The sequence below is a fragment of the Toxorhynchites rutilus genome, chromosome 2, assembly GCF_029784135.1.
Source record: "Toxorhynchites rutilus septentrionalis strain SRP chromosome 2, ASM2978413v1, whole genome shotgun sequence".
Lineage (NCBI taxonomy): Eukaryota > Metazoa > Arthropoda > Insecta > Diptera > Culicidae > Toxorhynchites > Toxorhynchites rutilus.
This window is the reverse complement of record NC_073745.1, coordinates 256,097,309-256,120,438: the sequence shown is the minus strand read 5'-3', so window position 1 is coordinate 256,120,438 and position 23,130 is coordinate 256,097,309. Positions and strand designations below refer to the sequence as shown.

Genomic DNA, 23,130 nt, shown 5'->3' with positions numbered 1-23,130 from the left:
GTTTAAGGGCAGTATTCGAAATTTAAAAGCCTCGTTCTGTTTTACAAACTTGATTGATTCTCAGTAATAATTTATTAGCTATTTTCTTAAGCTCTATGTACAATTTAGTCATTACAAAACTAGTTGTCTATTCGGTAGACTGCTTAAAACATTTCAATTTACACGAAAACCCAATTTCACACGCTCATACTCCATTCTTTCTGGATTAAACTCACGCATCGATGTTACTTTGTTTAGAAAAAAGTTCAACTTGCAATTTTCTATAGAAAAATAAATTCAACTTTATGTCACGACAAAACTAGTTCCATGTTCAGACAATGTCCGCAGGAAACACTATCATTCCTGCATGTATTAGTAAAATAAATAATTTAGATTTTTTTCATCAATCACAGACTACACGATCTCCCGTTGGTTTAGTTGCTGCCAGAACCGGTTCTCTTTCCGGTGGACAAAAGTTGCCAGCAAAAGCTTTATTTTGCCGCTGACTCGGTAGCGAGGACACCACCGGCACAACCACTCATAGATGTCTGTGTAAACGAAACGAGTGAACCGCAGCAGACCAGCAACAGCTGCTTCCTGTATCTTCTGATTTCCGTCAGCCATTTCTACGATACTGCCAAGAATTTGCATTATTCCAGTAACATCTTCGAAGTTTGGCTGGGTTTTAAGAATCGCGGTGATAACAAATATAAGACAGCAGATGCGATCATCCAGCGATCCGTCCGGATCCATTTGCTTGAGGTAGTCATTGAGGAGAGGAAAGAGATACTTCTCGACGATGTGGTCTTTGGCCCAAACGTATCCCTTACGCTTTGCCAACAGAATCATACAATAGTCTACGTTCTTCAGTTTGTTAGCTTTAATTTTGTCGACCAAGTTGATTATCAGTTCCTGATAGGTAGGCATCCCCGGCTGATAGCCGTAGAAATATTTGAGTAACTTGAGCATTTCGGCCTTTTTATATACATGAGCGTTGGGACTGCTCGAACGCTCCAAATAGTTGATGTTCATCAGAACTGTTCGAATAGTGCTTACCATAGCATCGGAGTTATCATAGTATTGACTGCCTTTTTTCGGTAAGGCATGCGGGAAGGCTTTCAGTACGTTGTAAATCAAGGGCAGCCCCTTAAAATTGTAGTAGTACAGACACTTGTAAATATACAGCCTTGCTGTACAACCGAGCAGTCGATTGCTATCGGCGATACCTACATACAAATGGGTCAGCGCTGTAGTTGCTTCGATATTCCCGGTTTCGGATTTGAAAGTGAAAACTTTTTTGTCTAGCTCCTGAATAATTATTTTGTCCATGGTAAATAACGAATCGTTCAGCGTTTTGACCAACAGCACCAGCCGCTGGATACTCTTCGGCAGTGCAGGTGCTGGAGGGGAACATTGGCTATCCAACTCTACGTCTCCACAGGAGACAGCACAATCCATAACAGCCAGAGATAGTAATCTCGTGTCGCTAGTCACTGCCAGCAATTCTACGCTGCTCTTGTTGACACTTTCTACCGTCCATTCGTTCTCGAGATATGTTTTGATTACTTCCACCGCTCGGCGTACCAAGTTAGCTTCCTTATCACAGATTCCCGAAGTTATTTTCCGAACTACCTCCCTCCGCCTGACGTTATTGTATCTAACAATGGTTTTGCCTATCGGCGTGTTGTCATATTCCAGGGACAATCGATTCGCAATAACATTCTCCAAGGGAATGATCCTTGGTTCAATCTCCTCGCTGTACATCGAAACACGCCCTTCAAGCGGAGGAGACATAGGAGAATCAGCGCAACTGAAGCCGCTGAGCGTAGTTTTTGTTGAGCTCAGGATCGGAGACATAGGCGAATCCGCCAACGGTGGTGACTCCGGTGAGTCCGAGACACTCTGGATCGATTCACGAGTATCAATTCTGAGAGGTACCTTGAAATCATTCCATTGGATGTCTGAAAAATGAAGATTTTAATTAGTTTCAATTAGTTATCGGACTTTTAACTATTTCCACTGTTACGGTGAAAACCATAGAGCAGATGATGGTGTTCCTGTCGCAAAGTGAGAATTTATTCATTGACAGACGGCGAAAAAACAGAGATAAGGACTAATTGAAAATATTACAAAGCAAACAGATTCAGAGTTAGAGATGACGGATTTTGCGCCCTCTCATAACTTAATGAAACTTTCTGGGCGTGAAGACCTTACCTAATTAAGCAATTGGAATACTTAGTTTCCGAAAATTTATCTAGACTAACATATAGAAAAGGCCAAATATTTTTAATATTTTTTTTAATCGAAAATGGTAAGTCCTATAAAAAAGTAATCTCTGGAAGAGTTTTAGGAAAATAATTGAATTTTCAAGAAAAAAAATACTGAAAAAATATTTTTTTAAATCCTACACTGAAAAAAATCGATTTTAAAAACTAAAAGTCGATTTTCTCAAAATGGTCATCTAAGTTTTTGATAAAATTGTAGATAAATATGTGCCCTACATCTCTTCCATACATTGCAACTTGTGCATATTTAAGGCAAAAAAGTTTTTCTAACAATAACTTTTTCAATATTTTATTGAAATTAAGTTTATTTCTCTTTTCAGTGCAGAAAGCCAACCCAAAATAAAAAAAAAAAAAATAATAATAAAAATGTTTAATGAGTGTTTTAGAGGTCTGTATTTCAAATCAAATGTAATAAAACTTTTGACATTTTTTGACATTAACTTCATTTTTAATTCATCTGATCTTATACCATGCACATGGTAACTTATATTCTAAGAGTTCATCATATATTTCCTATATTTTCTTTTTATCTAACATTCTGAAGATTTTGGGATCATGTACTGAATTTTAAAACCTTCTAGCTGCGATTTTATTTTCATCTACAGGAAAAAAGCAATTAATTTTTTGTGTGTATGATTGGGCAGTTAACCCTTTCAGGACCATAAGGTTACGGTACCTTATTAAATCAATTTAGCTATATGTTATGAATCAATAGGCACCCTAAAAACATAATTTATACTAAAAATTCAAAAAACTTTTACCTTTTTTTTTGTTAAATTTATGGCACAAATATGTCCCTATGGTCGCTATTATGTATTGCCAGTAAAAATAATAAAAAGGTACATTCCGAAATATTAAAATAAAAAAATAATTTACAATGGTTACGTGAATATTTAATTAATCCATGATTTTTGCTTGGGACATCGGCGTCCCCGTGGTCGTGAAAGGGTTAAACAAAATGACAAATGTATCACGAAATTGAATTTCTGTTACGTATCCAAAGAACAACATACAAAAAGGCAAATGAGCTTAAGGAACCATTCAATCACGCAAAAACAATATCGGGAACACAAAAAATTCATTGCTTTATTCCTGTAGATGAAAATAAAATCGCAGCTAAAAGTTTTCAAACAGTAGATGATCCCGAAATCTTCAAAATGTTAGATAAAAAGAAAAAAAATAGGAAAGATATGATGATTGTATCTCTTAGAATATAAGTTAACATGAACATGGTACAAGATCAGATGAATAAAAATGAATTTAATGTTAAAAAATATCGTAAGTTTTATTCCTCTTCTTTTTTGACATTAAGAAGGTTCAAACTTTTCAGTTCATTCGCCTCTAGATAAGTTTTATTACATTTGATTTGAAATGAAGACCTCTAAAACACTCATTACACATTTTTATTATTATTATTATTTTTCTATAGCCAACCCAATAAAAAAATAAACTGAAAAAAGAAATAAACTTAATTTCAATAAGATATTGAAAAAGTTTTTGTTAGAAAACTTTTTTGCCTTAAATATGCACAAGTTGCAATGTATGGAAGAGTTGTAGGGTACATATTTATTTACCATTTATCTATCATTTCATCAAAATCTGAGATGAACATTTTGAGAAAGTCGACTTCTAGTTTTTCAAATCGATTTTTTTCAGTGTAGGATATCAAAAAATATTTTTTCAATATCTGAAAAATTCAATTATTTTCTTAAAACTCTTCCAGAGATCACTTTTTTGTAGGACTTACCATTTTTGAGTAAAAAAAAATATAATAAAATGGTCAAAAATATTTGACCCTTTCCATATGTTAGTCTAGATAAATTTTCGGAAAACTAAGTATGCCAAGCTGCTTAATTAGGTAAGGTCTTGTCGCCTCGAAAGTTGCATTAAGTTCTGAGAGGGTCATGCCAACATCTAGTCGAGTTGGCGCGAAATCCGTCACATGAAAATACAAGACAGAAGAATTATTTTAAAAGGTAGTTCGATTGAATTCCAGATCATTTCAGTTCCTTTTGTGTAAGTAGCAAATAAAATGATGATTACTTGAGAATATGTTCAATCAGAGGCGTAGTGTGTGGGTGGCAAACCCGGCATTTGCCGGGGGCGCTAACCCTTTAGGGCGCCGAAATCCAAAAATTTTCAAAGGCATTTCTTTCCCGAATTATTATTAAAAGACATCCATCATGAGGTAGTTGCTTCTTTCCGTATTATAGTGATAAGTTTGAAAAAAGTGGTATTTTTTGGGCACCATTTTCATAGTTTGCCAGGGGCGCTGTCTACCCTCACTACGCTGCTGTGTTCAATTACGAACTTATACAGGAAACATTACATTTATATCAGCAGAACCGAATCATATTTACGACACCTCTGCAAATATGATTTTGTTCTGCCGATATAGCTGCAATGTTTTTTGTAAAAAATCGTAGTTGAACAGATGTTCAAGTAATAATCATTTCATTTGCTGCTTACACAAAACGAAATGAAATTATCATAAATTCAATGGAAATATTTTTTTATAACTCTTCTACTTTGTATTTTCACCTCTAACTCTGATTCTGTTCGCTTTGTAATGTTTTATCTACTCCTAATCTCTGTTATCAGAAACTAAATTTGTAAGACGTAGGACTACGTCTTTCATTTCTATACTGTTGTGTTGTGCTGTTGAACTTTCAAAGTGTTTTAAAAACGAGAGCGTTAGAGAAACTAGATTTTGAGCGTTGATACCTCTTTGTCGGCTGAACGAAATGGTATGATTACCGCTTAATTCGATAGATAAAATGTCTACGCGTTATATGCTTGCTATCCAAATCCAAAAACTGGTTTCAATAGTTCAAAAATTGCTTTGGAAGCAAGCAGGTGCCAGCTCGGAAACCCACTCAGTTATAATTATACAGCATTTTATCGTTGCTCAAGATTAATGTGGCGAAGCCAACTTCGTACATCAAGAAAACGTTTATGAACGGTGTCTGAGCCTGTTTATTTGAACGAAGGGCACTGGTATCTTAGGGGGAAGCTCGTCCAAGCTTCCCCCTAAGATTAGAAAGGAGTTCGCCGGAGAGCAGAATGTTACCGCTAAGAAGACAACCAAGAAAACGCTAGCATCGAAAAAGGACACAATTTCCGGGAATAAGGACAGGGCATAGAAGACAGCCGCCGAGAAGAATCCGAAAAATGTCATCGCTGCTACCGGGCAAGCAAACAGTAACCATTACAACCCAAACTTGCTACTGTGAAGAAGGTGACCAGCAAAAAGAGAGCTGCTGCTACTGCCGGTGCGGTTGCCCGAAACTAAATCCTCAAAAATCGCTGCAGAAGCCGAAAACGCCGAAATCAAAGAAATCAGCAGCGGCTTCGTATCTTAGAAAAATGGAAAAAATGGAAACTTCGCCGTCGCCACCGTCAAATTGGTCAAATTGCATTACGAACTGCTGCCCTACCCACCGCATTCTCCAAATTTTGCCCCTGCGACTTTTTTTTTGTTTCCAAACTTGAAATAGTCACTAGTCGAGCAGAAATTTAAGTCGAATGAGGAGCCACCACGGAGGCCTACTTTGCAGACCTCAAGAAAATGTATTTTTCAAATGGATTAAAGGAAGTTGGAGCATCGCTGGGTCAAGTGTATCGAGCTAAAAGGAAACCATGTTGAAGAATAAATCGCCACTTTTCCAAAATTTTGTTTTTTTGTAGGGCAAGTACAAAATATAGGGCAGGCAGGCAGGCAGGTAGGGCAGTATAGGATAGGTAAATGTCGGCTTGCGAAACCAACTGTATCTGCAGAGATGAAAAAAAAAGAACAGACGAAGAATTAAACACCTAACCTAATTCTCTACGCGAGGATTTGAGTTACTTTCTTGCAGGAAACTTTTTTTATGCGGACCCTATCTACCGCACAAAATTTTTTTTTCCAAAATTGTGTACCGAACACGATTTTTAAAGCTACTGGCGAAGTTTTGCACGATCTTTTTATGCGATTTTTTTTTGTGCGGTCCCTATCCCCCGCACAAACAAAAGTTTGCCTGTATTGGAATTAGGAACACTAATTAACTGAATGAGAAAAAAAGATGTTTTTGCCGGTTGAAATTAGGACCAAAGGGTGCAAGATACTTTTCATCATTAAAAATAGTATGAATGCGGCAACGCTCTCATTCATATGCTTATCAGTAATGGAACAAATTGCAAGCAAGTAGCACGTTTAAGAAACATCATACAATAGAACCCCGATTATCCGCGAGCGGATGATCCGCGGTGCGAATTATTCGCGACAGCAAGTTCCATATCGGCCTTCCCGGAATTGATCAGTGAGTGATAGACTCATGATCTTTATTTTTTGGTAATGACTGTATACGCAAAAGCATGTTTTAGAGTATTCAAACGATATATACTGTCTTAGCTAAGCAGTATCTGAGTACATCTCGGTACATTCTTTTTGTAATTTCTACGATCATGAGCGATCAACGTAAGATTACGTCTTTCGGGAACTCATTATAGGTGAATTGTGTACAACGAATCATGAGAAAGACAATTCATTCCCGTTCGACGGTCTTCGGCAAACGATGTTCACTTAGCAATTTCTCAAAGGGGAAGTGGGTCTTGTGAGGAAGAGCAAAGCGAGTGCAACATTTACGTAGACAGATTGGATGCGAAAGATATTTTGTCCATTGGAAATGGTCACACACAAAAGGGGAGAAAGCGGAGAATAAATTTTGCTAAATATTTTTCTTTCACTACATACAAGTTTTTCGACGACGTTGTGCATAAAACGAACGACAATCTAGCTTTGCCAGTCGTATTATCCGGATATTAATCATAACTGAAATAGAATTTCATACAGCCATATTTATAGATTTCTGTGATTTCAATAATTTGTTGTTGTTGTCTTGAAATAAAAAGACTTTGAAATTTTTCAGTATTCTACCTTAATCAAAAAGTTCCCGGAATCACCACCGTGTAGCACTCTCAGTCACCCGTTTCTATTTTTCTTTTTTTTTTTTTGAAGGTTGGTAGTGTGATAGTTTTACATTTCTAAAAGTTATGCTGTATTGAGTACACCTGCTATTGTGCGTGACTCGATTTTGTACAAATTGCAAAATCAATAGTTATTTGTGAACATTAGGCTAAACACGAAACGAATACCATTCAGCAACCACTGAATTCACCTGATTTGGCTCCCTGCGACTTTTTCCTATTCGAACGACTCAAGAAACCACGTTTCAGCCACCCGAGATGGAATAAAGGAAAAATCGAAGATGGCGCTGATGGTCAAACCGCAAATCGAATATTATAAATGTTTCGAGGATTGGATCAAGCGCTGGCATAAGTGCGTTGCAGTCGATGGGGAGTACTTTGAAGGTACTCTATATTGATGTATAATCTTGTATTTTTCATTTCCTGAATAAATTCCAGGCACTTTTTGATCAACGTGGCATTCGTCACAATAGTTTGCTTTCAAAGAACATAACTCCTGGACGTTTTATCTTTTGAATCAAGTGATTATCATGTCACTTCGTTCAGTAGACAAAGAGGTATAAAGGCTCAAAACCTAGTGCCTCCAACGCAACGCTCTCGTTTTCGAAACACAGAAAAAGACAGCCATTAATTCATTCATTGAGAATTGATTCAGATGCAACTTCCAGCAATTGATTACTAAATCAACGGTAGTCCTACGTCCACCTTGCGGTTATATCGCAGATAAAATTCACCTCTGGTTTTCAAAAAAATATTCAAATTGTAACTGTAAAAAGACCAAATATAACAGCTTTGGTGGTTAAAAAAAATAGCTGATTTTGCCTTGAACTAGTGTTAGAAATTCGAACACTTACCTTTGGCTGGGAGAATTTCAGGAGAAACTTTTAACACTGGTACGTTGGTTTCAGTTCGGATAGGTGGAACCGCTTCTTCACTACGTCCGTTTATGTGCTGAACTACCTCATCTTCGCAGTCGCCGTCTTCCTCCTCGTCAGAATCATCCTCAATCGGATTCAAACTCAGCGGGAGTGCAAAGTAATCCTTTATATGGGAAAACTTTCGATCCCAGTCGTCACCTAGCAGTGCTTCTGTGGTTGGAGACATTCGTCCTCGTTTTGCTGCTGGTGAACCTTCGAGCTTATCTCTGAGCTTTCGCTTGCTTATCGCCGGACTTATTGGAGTTTTGAACTGATCCTTGACGAGTTCGTTTGTTTCCTTCACCTTGATGGGCGAAATCAAGGTGCCGTTGCTCCCGATGGACGTGCAATTTAAGCTGCCTCTCGGTGGAGAGGTTTGGACGATTGACATGCAATCGCCTTCGTCGTCATCAGTGGACGTCACCAATTCTTCCACCCGTTCTACATCGAGATAATGCTTTCCGCTGACTGCGGAGAGATTTGGCACATCGGGAGCATTACCGTCCTCCATTCTTTGGAGCTCGTTTGCGATATCGTCGAGTTCTACTTCATTCTGAGCATTATTTACAGTATCAGAGTCATTGCTTGTTGCCGCCAGAGAAACATTGTCGCTGGGCGCTTCGGAAAGTTGAGCAATCGTAATAATCGGGCGAGTATTTGAAAGATTAGCTTCTGAACAAAACGAGAAGGAAGACGGTGCATCTTTTGTAGAAGAAGTTTGAACCTCTTCGGCTTCCTTCGACAGATCAGGAATGCTTTGTTGCGCTGCTGAGTCGTCAGCCGGAGAAGAGTCATCTTAAATGTGTGAGTCATAAATATACAATGAAATAAATAAACGATTATAACGGACTTCGCGCCAACTCGACCAGATGTTGGCATGACCTTCTCAAAACTTAATGAAATTTTCTGGGCGTGAAGACCTTACCTAATTAAGCAATTTAGAATACTTAGTTTTCCGCAAATTCATCTAGACTAGCATATGGAAAGGGCTAAATATGTTTTTATCATTATTTTATAATTTTTTTACTCGAAAATAGTAAGTCCTACAAAAAAGTGATCTATGGAAGAGTTTTAGGAAAATAATTGAATTTTCACAAAAAAATACAGAAAGAATATTTTTTGAAATCATACACTGAAAAAATCGATTTCAATAGCTAAACGTCGATTTTCCCAAAATGGTCATCTCAGATATTAATGAAATGGCAGTTAAACGGTAGATAAGTATGTGCCCTACAACTCTTCCATACATCGCAACCTGTGCATATTTAAGGTGAAGGTGGAAGCTAGCCATTGTAGTAGTATAGGTAAACCCACGTGTAAAAATGGGGTAATAGTGTTTGTGAGAGAAGAGCAAAGCAAACGTAAATAGATTAATTCACTTATCAGACTGTGTGGCGCTTCATTGACACGAGTCTTTGAATACATTTGAAAAAAAATACAATTCAATACTAAAGTAAAATGTATGCATTTGCATATGAAGTAAAATTCTGATTATACGCGAGTGTAGCATGAGCAAATTTATAACACATGCGAAATGGGGGCTCTTTTGGTATTAACAAGTTCTTCCGCATAGTAACTCGATGTTGATAATTTCTCTATATTTTCCTTCCTTGATCGTATTGTTTTCACATATTCACGTTGGAGAGCCTTAACCCTTCTCTTCGTTGGCCGAGGCATTTTGATTGAATGTAATACTTTTCCGTTTACTGTTTTTGAAAGCATAGGCAGCCGTGGCAGTGTTCCGAACTCTGCAATACAATTTTCTTACCCAATGTTAATGTTGCTAAAACTTACATTATATACCCATTAAACGTAAAAATAATAATTGATATCAATCAACACAATTTTATTCTATTGATTTTCATGACATGAAACGCTATGACTCAGGAACAACATTTTATTGGGTGGTTTTTATAGCTGTTTCGATGATGTTGTCTGGCATCAGTGTCGAAAAAATAACGATGCTTTCACCAATATAAACAAAACCATTGCCGAAGATTGAAAAATGAAAATTTAACTTTCAGAGCACTTGCTCGAGTTTTCCGACGTTTTTCACTATACAGTGCGACAGCAGAAGAAAATTTAATATCTTGTGAGTAATCGATTAGAGTTTGGTTGATATTACTTGATGGGAAGTGTGCGAAAACGATCATTTTCTTCACACTGTTTCGCAAAACTATTGATTTTCGGGCGAGGGGTGAGGGAGGGAGATGATAGAAATGAGCGCCATTGTGGCAGCCATTTGTGGCTAGCTTCCACCTTCACCTTAAGGCAAAAAAAGTTTTTCAAACAAAAAAAATTCAAGATTTTTTCTCGAAAATTTTCTATTTTTTTGTTTTTGTTTACAGTTATAAAAAAATAATAACAGGAAGAAATGGATTTATGGTGACCGTCGGATGCTTAAGTACAGTTTTTAGCTTGTTTTTTGTAGTCAAATTTTGTTTCAATTCAGAGAGCAACAATAATAGAGAAAATACGTTTACTGGGATATACCCATCCGTTGGATGATACAATGAGTGATTAAACGGATAGTGCTTTGGTGATATCCGGAGGCCGGATATTCGCCTCTCTATTTGCGAATACAAAACTGGGAGAAACAGCATGTGTGCATGAATCTAATAAAAGATTACATTTTAGGAAGTAATAAACACATCTTTACATAAAATAATGAATTATGATTTAATTTTCGGTATAAAATGAATATCGCTCAATAGAGTATCATGTTTTCTGCAATAAATATTGAACAATTTTTTTCTGTCAAGGATTTTTTATCACCATGATGAAATTTTTGTGGATGTATTGAAATAATTTTAATTCTAGTCGAGATAGAATAAGTACATACTACGAATTCAAACAAACAAAGAACATCAATGAAATATTTTCATTCAAGATTCTTTTGAAACCGTTTCAACGAAGTGACAAATGAAAATGATAGTCATCGTCGTGTTCAGGGAAAAAATCCCATTGCTAACGAAGTCGACAGTTATGCGAAAACATTTCGAATGGATCGCAATCACGTTCCTTACGTTTGATAATCATTAAACTCTAAGCAGTACCCCAAAATTGGCTAGATTTACTAGAGTTTATCTTTCAGCTCCTTACAGTAGTGTTTACAAAGAAAGACTGTTCTCTGAAGCTGACATAGTGTGCGGAGCAAAGCGTAATCGGTCAGTTAAAAAAATTATAATAAAAGTAATAGTGTTAATGAACTTATGTTATGAGTAAATAATAATTTAATTTGGAAAAAAAATATTTATCTTGTGTAAAGAAACCCACTGATCTGGCCACATTGTTTGGGGCAAAAGCCGGTCTAGTGGGAATTGACATCATTAGGTAGGAAGAATAGAGTAGAAAGGAGATGAACAGAACCAAAACAAAAACAAAACGAATAGAAGTGATTAGATTGGAAGTTTGGAAAGTTGTAAAATAAATATTTAAAATTTGTGCGTTTCTGCAATATTAATAGCAGTAGTGCCATTTAATTAATTGCACGGTTACACCGGAAGGCAAGGGCCAATTACAGGGTAACAATTCAAATTAAACTGCCAATAGTTATCTGGCTAGTGTTTTGAAGCTAAATAATTGGAGCACTCGTTGTAGGAGGTAAAGCGGAGAAACTATCTTTGTAAGTAGTAATTATGATAAAATTTGTAATTGAGCAATGTATTGAGCTAAATTAAATTTGCAGTTTGAGCTGCTGAAGTTTGCTGCTACAAAACGGTAGTGTATTCCCTACAATCCGAACATCTTGTGTTAATAAGAAATTATTGATTTTTCTTATAATATCCGGTATCCGGCCGCATAGTAGGTCACTATCCGGTATCCAGCCGGATAGCAAATGTTGGCCGGATACCGGATAGCTACCGGATATCCGATTCATCTCTAATACAATGCGAATTTGTGAATCTTGTTTCAGTGATTTGGCACAATAGGAGTGTTCCAAAGAAAAAACGACGTATAGATGAAGATAAAACTGACTAAAATATTGAAGATTCACAAGTTCCATCAAATGGATACCTTTAGGTGTCTATACAATCCATTTATTATTATCATATCTACGGTAACTCTAAATAGATACCTAAATCTACAATAACTATTCGATACCTGATCGACCGATCAAGAGATTTTTGGCGGATGGCTATTGTTTGAGAGCTTTCGCTGCTCTCTAAATTGGAATATTGTATTTGACCACAAAAAATTATAGGAGGTTCTATCCAAGACACGTTTTTGACGTAGAACTACGCTGTAATTTAATGCAAGTCGTTTGTTTATTACTTCGGACAATATTTTATAATGCTACAGAATTTTAAAAATAACTGTTTAGTAGAATGGTTTCATCATTGTTTTTTTTTTTATTGTAGAATCAGTTGACAATAACTTATTAATGATTCATTCTTGCAATACACTAGATGATCGTATGTTGCAATTTATTTCATGTCAATGCATTGAAATTTTACCTCGAACGCTATTCCGGTGGCCTTTTTCGTAATTGACATACACTCGACTACAGTCGTTTTTATACTTGTTGCACCAGCACCATTATTCTACATCTCATAACTACAACAATCTTTCTTTGGCACCGCATGAATCAACAACAATGAAAATACTTGCAAGTATCAACAACGTAAGCCAATTAGCACCAAACAAACGTTCAACATAGCATGCATACAGAGCCATCAGGCTTGAATCGACTAGGAATAAAAAGACAAACATCATTTTGAGCTATTCTCAAAAGAAACGCTTCTGTTAATATTATATTGAATGGCGTTATTGTTCCCTATGGAACTTTTGCCGTCTTAACGTATGCATTAACTAGCGTCATTTACTAATACTTAGTTGAGATTTCTTAAGCCAAATACCATGCCTTGAATGTATTCCGAGGGGCAAGCTCTAGAATACGCGTGACCACAGTGCAAGTCGAAGGAAAAAAAATTCTTTGACAAAATATCTCCCGGCCAGAACAGGAATCAAACCCGAACATACAGCATGATAATGTGAGACGCTAACCACTCGGCCACGGGTGCACTGTTAATATTTCTGGCCTCGAAAAAAGTTGAATTACTTCTCCGTGCTCGATGTAAGCGCAATTCCAAAAAGAATCGTAGGCAAACGAAGGTCAAGATCAGAATCACGTGTTTTTCCCTATTTTCATTCATAGCTTCTTGAACAGTTGGCGCGTAGATCTTTATCGCTTTGAGCGAGCGTATTTTTGACGCAGCTAGGAATATAGCTAGAGCAACATGTCAAAAGGGTCTATCTTCTTTGATCGATTCTCTTCATCTACATTCTCTTTCATTAATACCTCATCGGTAGAAGCATTTCCTAATGTACTCGACGATAAGAAGTGTAATAGGTAACCCCGTTTATCAAACTACATGGCAAAATTGGAGCAAAAACTGTCTGAAAGGCCGTGGTTATCGAAAGAGAAAGTCGCTGAAGAGAACCGATCAAAGAAGATAGACCCTTTTGACATGTTGCTCTAGATAGTTTAAAATTTAGTACGGTGCAAGGACGCACGCCGCACATAGAACCAAAACAAACCATAAAATAGGCGAGCACGCGAGCGATCGTAAGCCCAAAGGCCGGTTGTGGCTGCAACAAAAACAAAAGGATCATTCATATCGATATTCGCTCTGATTCTTGACCAAGTGACACATAGAATTTTTGGCTATATGAAGAAGCATTACTCACTTTCTTCTTCACTCTCAGTGTTTGACCTAGGATTAGGATATATCATGTAAGCAAAAATTCTGTATAAAAACCCGACCAAAAATATATAAAGTAAGTAGTCTCAGGCTGCCTTCTGCAGCCAGAAGTTCTCTTAAGAAGAATTGAGACCCGTGTTGTTCCTTGAATATATCACAATCTTGAGTCCGCTAACGAGAGATCAGCAGTATCCAGACTTCCAACGTTCGAAGCAATAACTGTATAATTTGCGCTCGGAGTTCGTGAAGATCTTGTTCTCGTTGATCCTCCCGCTTAGCGGATTTCGATAAATTGTACAAACTCTCGTTCGTCACGCGTTCCACAAGGGATTAGTGCGAAGGCAGTTGAATCAACTTGTTGAGAGAATAATTTCGATGGATTGATTGACCTCCGTTCGTTACACGTTACGTAAGGAATTATTGCGAAGGTGGTCTACCCAGTTTATTCTTAATAAAATTCATACAACACTCTACTTCGAAATCTGTAACGTACAAGCCAAATTCATTACGGTTGATTCCTTCGCGCAACCGAGCTTGCTGCTTCGTTCGCACGCTTACAGTCATCCTTAGTGAAGAAAATTTTGTTACTAGCAAGCGAAACCAAATCACATACAAAATTCCAGAACGACATTTGCTTTCTTGGTGACTAAATAAGCCTGTTGATTTCCCACACAATTGTGTTCACAACCTTGAGGGGGGACCCCTGTCTGGAAGGTCGGAAAATAATGAGTTTTCGTGAATTTTTTTCGGATGGTAGCAATAGAGTGAAGTGTTTGGGTATTTTAGTTATTGGTGCTCCGCGGGAAATAAGTGCTCCGCGAAGTTATAGCAATTGCTCCCACTTGAAAACCCACCTTGAGAAAAACCCTGGTTTAAGGTATATTTGAAGATGTAGATGTTTAAAGTCCATTTTTTCAGTGCACGAATAATGATTATTTTGCTGTTGACAGCTGGATGCGTAGATGCTGTCTGAAAATCGGTACCTTGCTGGTGGTATCGGTTCTGAAGCAACGGGGTGTCACAGAACGAATTCCAATGATTATTTTGAAACATCTGACAATACCTAAAGCGTTACATAGGGTTTTTTGATAATTCGAAAAATTGACAAAACGACGGCCATTTTTGTTAAAAATTAGTTATTTTCCATGAAAAATAGCTGTTTAATAGCTCATAAAAAATCGAAAAAATTAGATAAAAAAAAACCGCTATGAAACGCTTTAGATAATCCATAATCAGTCGAGTAGATCCTGCGATATCGATACCACCACGCCTTGAGAAACGCATTCGATCACTCGCTGAGGCCCGTCCAGCAAACGATGCTCATCAGTCGAGTTTCCCACGAAGAATGGAAAGTTAGTCTCAGCGAGATTCGATATTTATACTCTAGGCAAATATTCGCCTTCGTTGATCGTGGTTATTGACGGCATGGGTAGGAAATCTCACAAATGAGCAGAACAAAATATATGGGAAAATGGAAATGCTCTAGTTTTTATCAATTTAACCATTTACACACCAGTGGATTGTAATGCAATGTATATCAAACAAATATTCCGAATTTCCGATTCGTTTGATTTGTAAATCTCCAATATACGAGCGCGGCAAAGATAGTTATTAACGTTAACTTTAATTCATAAAAAGATGACCTGATTTATGATTTGGCACCCTTAATGGAAGACGTAGTTCTACGTCAAAATAAGCTAAAAACTGTACTTCAGCATCCAAGAGTCACATTTCTATAACTGTACTGTAACTGTACACCATTTTGGGAAAATCGACTTTTAGTTTTTGAAATTGATTTTTTTTTTTCAGTGTAGGATTTCAAAAAATATTTTTTCAGTATTTTTTTCTGTAAATTCAATTATTTTCCTAAAACTCTTCCGTAGATCACTTTTTTACCATTTTCGATATTATTAAAATTAAAAATAAAGTGATCAAAAATATTTAGCCCTTTCCATATGTTAGTCTAGATAAATTTTTGGAATACTAAGTATGGCAAGTTGCTTGATTAGGTAAGGTCTTCACGCCCATAAAGTTTCATTAAGTTCTGAGAGGGTCATACCAATCCCATAGACGAGTTGGCGCGAAATCCGTCAAATAGACGATCATAATATATACCTGATTTTTTAGGAGACACAGATGATACATCGTCTATCGGAATCTCCGGGCTATTGTTTGGATCAATTTCCATTTCCGGACAATCCATAGGATACAGCATGTTCTCCACTTCACCAACATCATCAGTGCTTGGAGCATTCGAGTCCGAACCAAGTTCGTCCTCTGGACGCTCAATTTCCCTCTCATTCATTTCCGTCGCTTCACACTCGTAATCATCCGTGCACTTGACTCGTTTATCCTGATCGGTGCATTCACCCACGCCATCCTTCTGCCGGAGGGAATCTATAGCAGCTGATGCAGCCGCTGCGGCAAATACTTCACTCATCATTTCCGAACTCGGCGGAATATCCGGATCGGCCATACTATGTATCATCGCTAACCTTTCGTTGATCGTTTTGTAGCACTGACTATCTAATATGCGATTGTTGCCTAGCAGACGGAACATTGTATCCCCCAACAATCCCCATATATGGGTGAGCTGTGGGTTAATCATTCCAACATCTTCGCCAGGATGGAAAGCAGCGTGCAAATGCTGAAATGAACCCATCGGGGGAATAATTTCCTCCTTCTTGATATTGGCGAGAAGTTGACTGCTGGATTGATTCACAGATTTGCGGACAAAATCTAATTTCCGACGAATGTTACACAAATTGGTAATCGTTCCACAGGATACTCTTTGGTGGTGCTGTTGTTCCTTTGCATCCAACGCAAAATCTGTCTGGGTTTGCACCGACTCTTTCTGGACGGGAATCTCATCCAAGATCGGAGAAAGCAGCGACGGAAGTTCGATGACACATTCTCGCAATATATCGTTGACATGTCGAGGAGTCACTTCTGGATAGTTAACGCCAACGTCAACCCGTTTTATGAAGGCAGACGTACACGTTGATCGAGTAACGGTCGCACTGGAATACATAGTTGCTTTGTCAACCGTTTTCTTCGGCAGGGATTTTTGTTCGTGGTGCGCTACCAAATCTTCTGTACATGTCGATGAAGACTTTAATACTGGTTTAACCGTGATTGTGTTAACGCCGATTGAATTCGTTGAAAAAATGGTCATCGTTGACTGATCACGTAATTCGACGTCCGCTTTCCGTTTCTTTTTAGAAACTCTCCTCCTAGCCAAACAAGCAGCAACATCTTCCGGCACATCACTCCCACTGTGAATCATATTCTGAACATGACTTTTCAAATCACGAAATTTAGCATGCTGATCACCAGTCAGCAGAGAGTTTTCGGCTAGCAGTGTATAGTTCTTTACCGCGTCCATTGCAAGTACATCGTACTTCACCCGTTTCTCCTCCAGTTTCCGCTCCAATTCAGCAACCGCTTCCTTCGCAAGCAACTCCGCATTGACCTTTGCATTTTCCGCTGCCGAAGCCCTAATCTCCAGCTCTTTTAGCTGCCTTATGTAATCCTCCTCACGGTTCACCGTTTCACGGTTCTTATCAACTTCCGCTTCGTACAGTTTCTTAATCTGCAGAGCGGACGTCCTGAGGGAAGCGATCTTCTCCTTGAGATTGCCATTCTCCGCCTGCTGTGCCTTAATCTGCCGAATTAACAAATCCGTGTTCGCCAGCGTGGTGGCTATTACATTTACATCCAGTTGTGCTACGTTATCAGCGTCAATCACACTATAAATAAACTCTTCGGCACTCATTCTTATCCCTCCTGTTTGCCGTTTCGCAAAAATTCCTGAATTTGACAGATGGGATGGTTATGCTTGTTCCCCCCTTCCTAGCTTCTCACTCATGCATGCGTTTTTCTTTTATTGTTTAGTTAGACCGAGCGCTTCCGGAAATTGCTTCATATCCCTAAGTACACTTGCTGCAGCTCAACCTCGCGTTGCTCCATTGTAGAATAGTGCTATCGTTTTGCCAGCCCGAAAGATGTAATGTAATGGCCACTAAACTACTCGCACCAAACAGTCCAGCAAAACGAACTACAATCGTCACTTCACGCGTGAAGCAGAAACGAAAAATGACACCGATATTGACAGACGTCCAAGGCAAGTGACAGAACAGCGGCTAGCCATGCTGATTTTATTTTGTCTCAGTTATTTTGGGTAGTGCAATTATGGCATTATGGCAAAATGAAAAACAAACATTACATCGTAATATTTCAGAAGGGCTTATCTTCTAAAACACGATGTCAATGTTTTTTTTTTATTTGTATCACTATTATTTGTGCACTTAATGTACAATGAAGTCTCGATAAAATATCTCTGCGCGTTTTTATAACTTATCCTTTTTATCACTGAAAATGTTTCGATCATATCACGTTTCTCGAAATGTTTTTGAAGCAAATGTACTCTTGTATAAATCTTATTCAAGGTGCTTTAAAAATCTCATTTTGTCTCATATTCCAAACACTTAATTTTTTAATGTAAATTTACTAAACTCTTATGATAAAAATAATTGAATAATGAAAACACAGGCATTCTTTGGAGTATAGGCTTCATTTTGACATTATTCGAAGATATCGATATAGCCTATAATTTATAATATTGAACATTTGCAAAAAGTGACAATCAAAACCAATGATAAAATGATTTCGTTAGCAAATTTCGTGGAAAACAAGCATCGTTCATTTTTCAATTTTTGTAGTTGTTTCTACTACAGGGTAACTGTTATATCGAAGTACATTCCAATTTCAAAATTGTACGTTATATCGAAGCATAATAAAGGACTCACAGCGTAGCCTATAATACATTATTGTGTTGCTGTTTCAGTAAAGGTCATGAACAAATTCAATTAGAAGACGAAGCCAGCTAGCCTTTGATTCATTTAGAATCAAGAATCACAAAACCAGCTGTATTTTTTTTCGATCAAAGGTACAAAACATGTTTCAACATCACAATACAGATAGTTCATTGTTCTTCCAGAAAAAAAATATTTTAAAAAAAATTCCTTTACCTTTTGGAAATGTACGTTATATCGAGGTAAAATATACGTTATTTCGAGTGACGTTATATCGAGGGTACGTTATATCGGAGTTTACCTATATTTTGTTTGTCGTTTTCATGTTAGGTGCTAGAGAATGTAAGAATCTACAATAAATGGATAAAAAAATGATGTTGTATGCAGAAATCTTCATTAAAATTAGTGTTGAAGTATTGTTCGGAATATGAATTGAGTTTCTACTCATGGTTTTAATTCCGAACACTTCATTTTCAAATGTAAACTAACTGAACTTTAATTGTATAACTAATTGAATAAACAAAACCCTGACATTCTTTGGCCTATAGTCTTCATTTTAACATCATTTACAGGTATCGATACAATTGCAAAAAAGTTTAGTTAAAACCATAAAATGTTTGCGTTCTGCAAATTCTGTAAAAAACAAGCATCGTTGATTTTTCAGTTCTTGTAGTTTTTTCAACTATTTTGTTTGCTGTTTTCATATTAAGTGCTAGAAATGGTAAGAATCTACAAGAAATGGTTGAAAAAATTACTTTTTATGCAGAAATATTCATTAGAATTAGTTTTGAAGTAGTATTTGGTATATGAATCAAGTTTCCACGCATGATTAAAATTTCGAACACTTCATTTTTAAATACAATTTTACTAAACATTTATGTTATAAATAATTGAATAATGAAAACACAGACATTCTTTGGGGTATAGACTTCATTTTGACATCCTTTACAGGTATCGATACAGCCTAAAATTTATAATATTAAACGTTTACAAAAAAGTGACAACCTAACCAATAATAAAATGTTTGCGTTAGCAAATTCCGTAAAAAAAGCATCTTTCACTTTTCAGTTTTTGTAGTTGTTTCAACTATTTCAACATTCTCTAGCATTTAATACTTCATGTTAAATGCTAGAGAATGTAACAATCAACAAAAACCGGATGAGTAAAGTGATATTTTATGAACAAATCTTTATTAAAATATTGAAGTAGTGTTCGGAATATGAATCAAGTTTCGACACATGATTCATATTTCGAACAGAAGATGTTTAGGCAAATACTGCTATTTTCAGACAAATACAGCAATAGTTCATAAATTGGGATATAAGTACAATCCAATACCGGAGCAAAAAAATAAAAATGCAATTTATTAACAAATGTTTGGGAGCTCTTTTCTTGCAAAACGAGACGTAAAATTGATTTTCTTGGTCAGGTTTTGTGTGGAATGACGTATGAAGCCGTCAGCTGTTCCCAAAGTACTCGGACTTGGACGTCGCCTGATAGAGGGCGCTTCGTGTCATATATGTGACCAAAGCCTCAACCACACCTCTCTTAAACTGTCACCTGGCATATATACACAGCCTCTTTTATGGACCTTAACTTCCAAAGATACGAGGAACATATCATATGCATTTTTTCTGTTCGGAATTTGAATCAGTGACATATTTTCAATGGAAAAAAGGCTATATTGTATCCAAAAATCTAATTAATTTCGCGAAAGAGTACCATTTTGAGTAATGAGACACTGTTTAATGGCCAACAAAGCTTAAGTATTGAACTTTTTCAAAAATTCATGACTTTTGAACTACTGGACCGATTCATACGATTGACATAATAAATTAAACACAATTAGCCGGTCTTTTTCGAAAAAATATTAGACTTGCAGGAAAACTGGATTTCCCATGTTCTTATTTTCTATCTAACAAGTTACTGCAACCAAAACATCTCAACTTTGGAAAATCATAACTCAAAAACGAAAAAAAATCATATCTCTGATATTTGGATACCTCAGCTCTTAAGAAAAAATATAAAAAATAGCACCCATGGTCCCGAAACCATATAAACTATAAAAACAGATACAATCAAAAATTACAAATAGAAAATTCAAATTTTTTGAGTATTTTTTAAAAAAATCTCACAGTCACATTCATGTGATATATCGATCAAATGAATCGGTCCAATAATTCAAAAGTTATGATTTGAAAAAAAAAATCATTTTCGCTGTTTGGAATTTGAGAAAAAAGTGTTTGGAAAATGACACAGTGACAAAAATGGTGTTCGGAAATTGAAACAAATGTAATTAAACATTTTTTTTAGTTTTTCACTATGAATAAGTATTTGTAAATCAATTTTATGGCAGTCAAATGAGAAAGAAGGCTCTATTGGAACCAAAAACCAAATTAATTTCGCGGAAAAGTACCATTTTGAGTAATGAGACACTGTATAATGGCCATCAAAGCTTAAGTGTTCGAAATTTGAGACAAAACGGTATACTACGTATTTTTACAAAACCCTGCGCGCGATGTCATTATGCTTAGGTTCAGAAACTATGTATAAGTTTGAGCGACTCTCACGATCAAGCAAGTGCCGTCCACCCAGTTCAAACCGTGGGAGAAGCGATAGTTGAGTATTTTATTTTTGATAAACTTATCAAAATAGCTGGGTAGTTGATTCGCTAACGAAATCAAAGTTTGTATTTTACATTGTGTAGCGATAAGTAGACTAGATAAACTAATTAAAAAATATCCAGAGGGCGGAATACCTAGTGGTAAAATATTGGCCGGTTGTGACTTGTATTTTAACGGTATCCAACACATCTAACACGCCCCGGGCAAGAGGATATAATCCGCGAGTCAAGATTAGTGATCCCCGATAATCGTTCGATTAATCGATTAATCGAATACTTCCTACAGAAATCGATTATTAACCGAAGGAATACTGCGCAACCAATAATCGAAGCGAACGAATAATTTACGTCGATTAATCGATCCAAAAAAACATACGGCCACTGCAGTTTTATCCTGAAAATCAATCATTATCTTTGACGATCCCCTAAACTCGTAAACGAAACTTAATGCCGTCAACGCGAATTGAGATTCGTTTACGAGTTTAGGGGAGCGTACAAGATAATAATTGATTATCAGGCGGAATGAACACTTTTTTGATTCAAAATGGCTTTCTAGCAGAATGAGAAATATTAGTCTAACTAATTATTTGTCTCAGTGTGACGATTAATCGATTATTCGATTATTTGGGGCAATTAATCGTATCGAATAACAAACTGCTGAAAAGTATTCGATTAGCTGATGAACGATTAATTTCAAAAATCGGGGATCACTAGTCAAGATGTGCTGCACATTAAGCTGTCATTGCCAAGCGTCTCAAACTACTCGATGAGCTCAAGGCAGATCTATGGAACAAGGTGCCCCTATTCGCTAAGAAAATCATTGAAGTTTAATATTATTTCATAATTTGCGAGAAAACGTCTTACTCTATTTAAATTTAGAATGCTGAAAATGCATTATTTATTTCGTTTTCTGAATTTTGACCCACCTGATAGTTATTAAGCTTGATTTACGCCAGCTTGAGAGTTTAGGCCCATTTATACGTTGCTAGTAGCTGACTTGACAATGAGCAGCTACTGACCCGGTGGACTCGCTTGACAATTGGTTGACTCGCCTTGTCCGTTCACACAGTGTGAGCTGCTGGCGAGAAACTAGATACTACGGCACGGGTTTACCAGGGATGCCAGGCGACTTTTCAAATGTCCATCAAATAGTCAGAAACAGCAATCAGGTCCGAATTTGTCAAATGATTGGTCCAAAATCGACTTCTTTATTGGCAGTTTTCATCTTAGGTTTTCAGTTGAATGTATCATCACACAATTTTATAGCAAAACAAACGCTGATCGTGTTTAAAAATACATACTTTGTGCTGAATTTCTTTGAACTGAAGGTACTATCCGAAAAAGCAGAAAGAGAAAAGGATTCGGGCCAGGAATTAGATGCAAAGAAAAGGAGCAACAAATACAATATTGAAGGAACTCTACGATGAGGATCCCCGAGATTACAGAGCAGTGTTGATAATAACACCTGAACAAGTGAAAAAACTGTTGGATTTAATTGCTCCACGAATACAACGCCAAGATACAGTCATGAGGGATGCTGTACCTGCAAGAGTTAAATTAGAAATGACATTGATGTGCCTTTGTTTTGGAATATCGTTGGGATTGTTGTCGATATTTTTTAGAATCTCGAAAACATCCATAGCTCAGATAATTCCGAAAGGATGTGATGTTATAAATGGTAGTCTAAAAGATTTTTTTTTTTAATTTTATTTATTTTGTGAAATGAAAATGATAGTCGATTTGCAGGTGCAATAAATACGCTTCAAAAATTTTAATAATGAATGAAAATGTACTTTTTTAAATCGAATATGTATTCTGTTTCTTAGAACAATACTTTTTTTT

General features: G+C 36.7%; 2 protein-coding genes across 2 annotated transcripts in view; both read right to left on the bottom strand.

Annotated features, from left to right (window-relative positions):
• The window catches only part of LOC129768117 (uncharacterized), a 40,990-nt gene that overhangs the window by 12,970 nt on the left and 4,890 nt on the right, over positions 1 to 23,130 (bottom strand). The window lies entirely within an intron of this gene.
• Positions 41 to 18,157, bottom strand: LOC129768116 (little elongation complex subunit 1). The gene is made up of 3 exons (XM_055769548.1): positions 15,967 to 18,157; positions 8,084 to 8,941; positions 41 to 1,940 (listed from the first exon to the last, which is right to left on the bottom strand). The coding sequence occupies exons 1-3, from the start codon at positions 17,624 to 17,626 to the stop codon at positions 394 to 396; spliced, it is 4,065 nt and encodes a 1,354-aa protein (XP_055625523.1). The 5' UTR covers positions 17,627 to 18,157; the 3' UTR covers positions 41 to 393.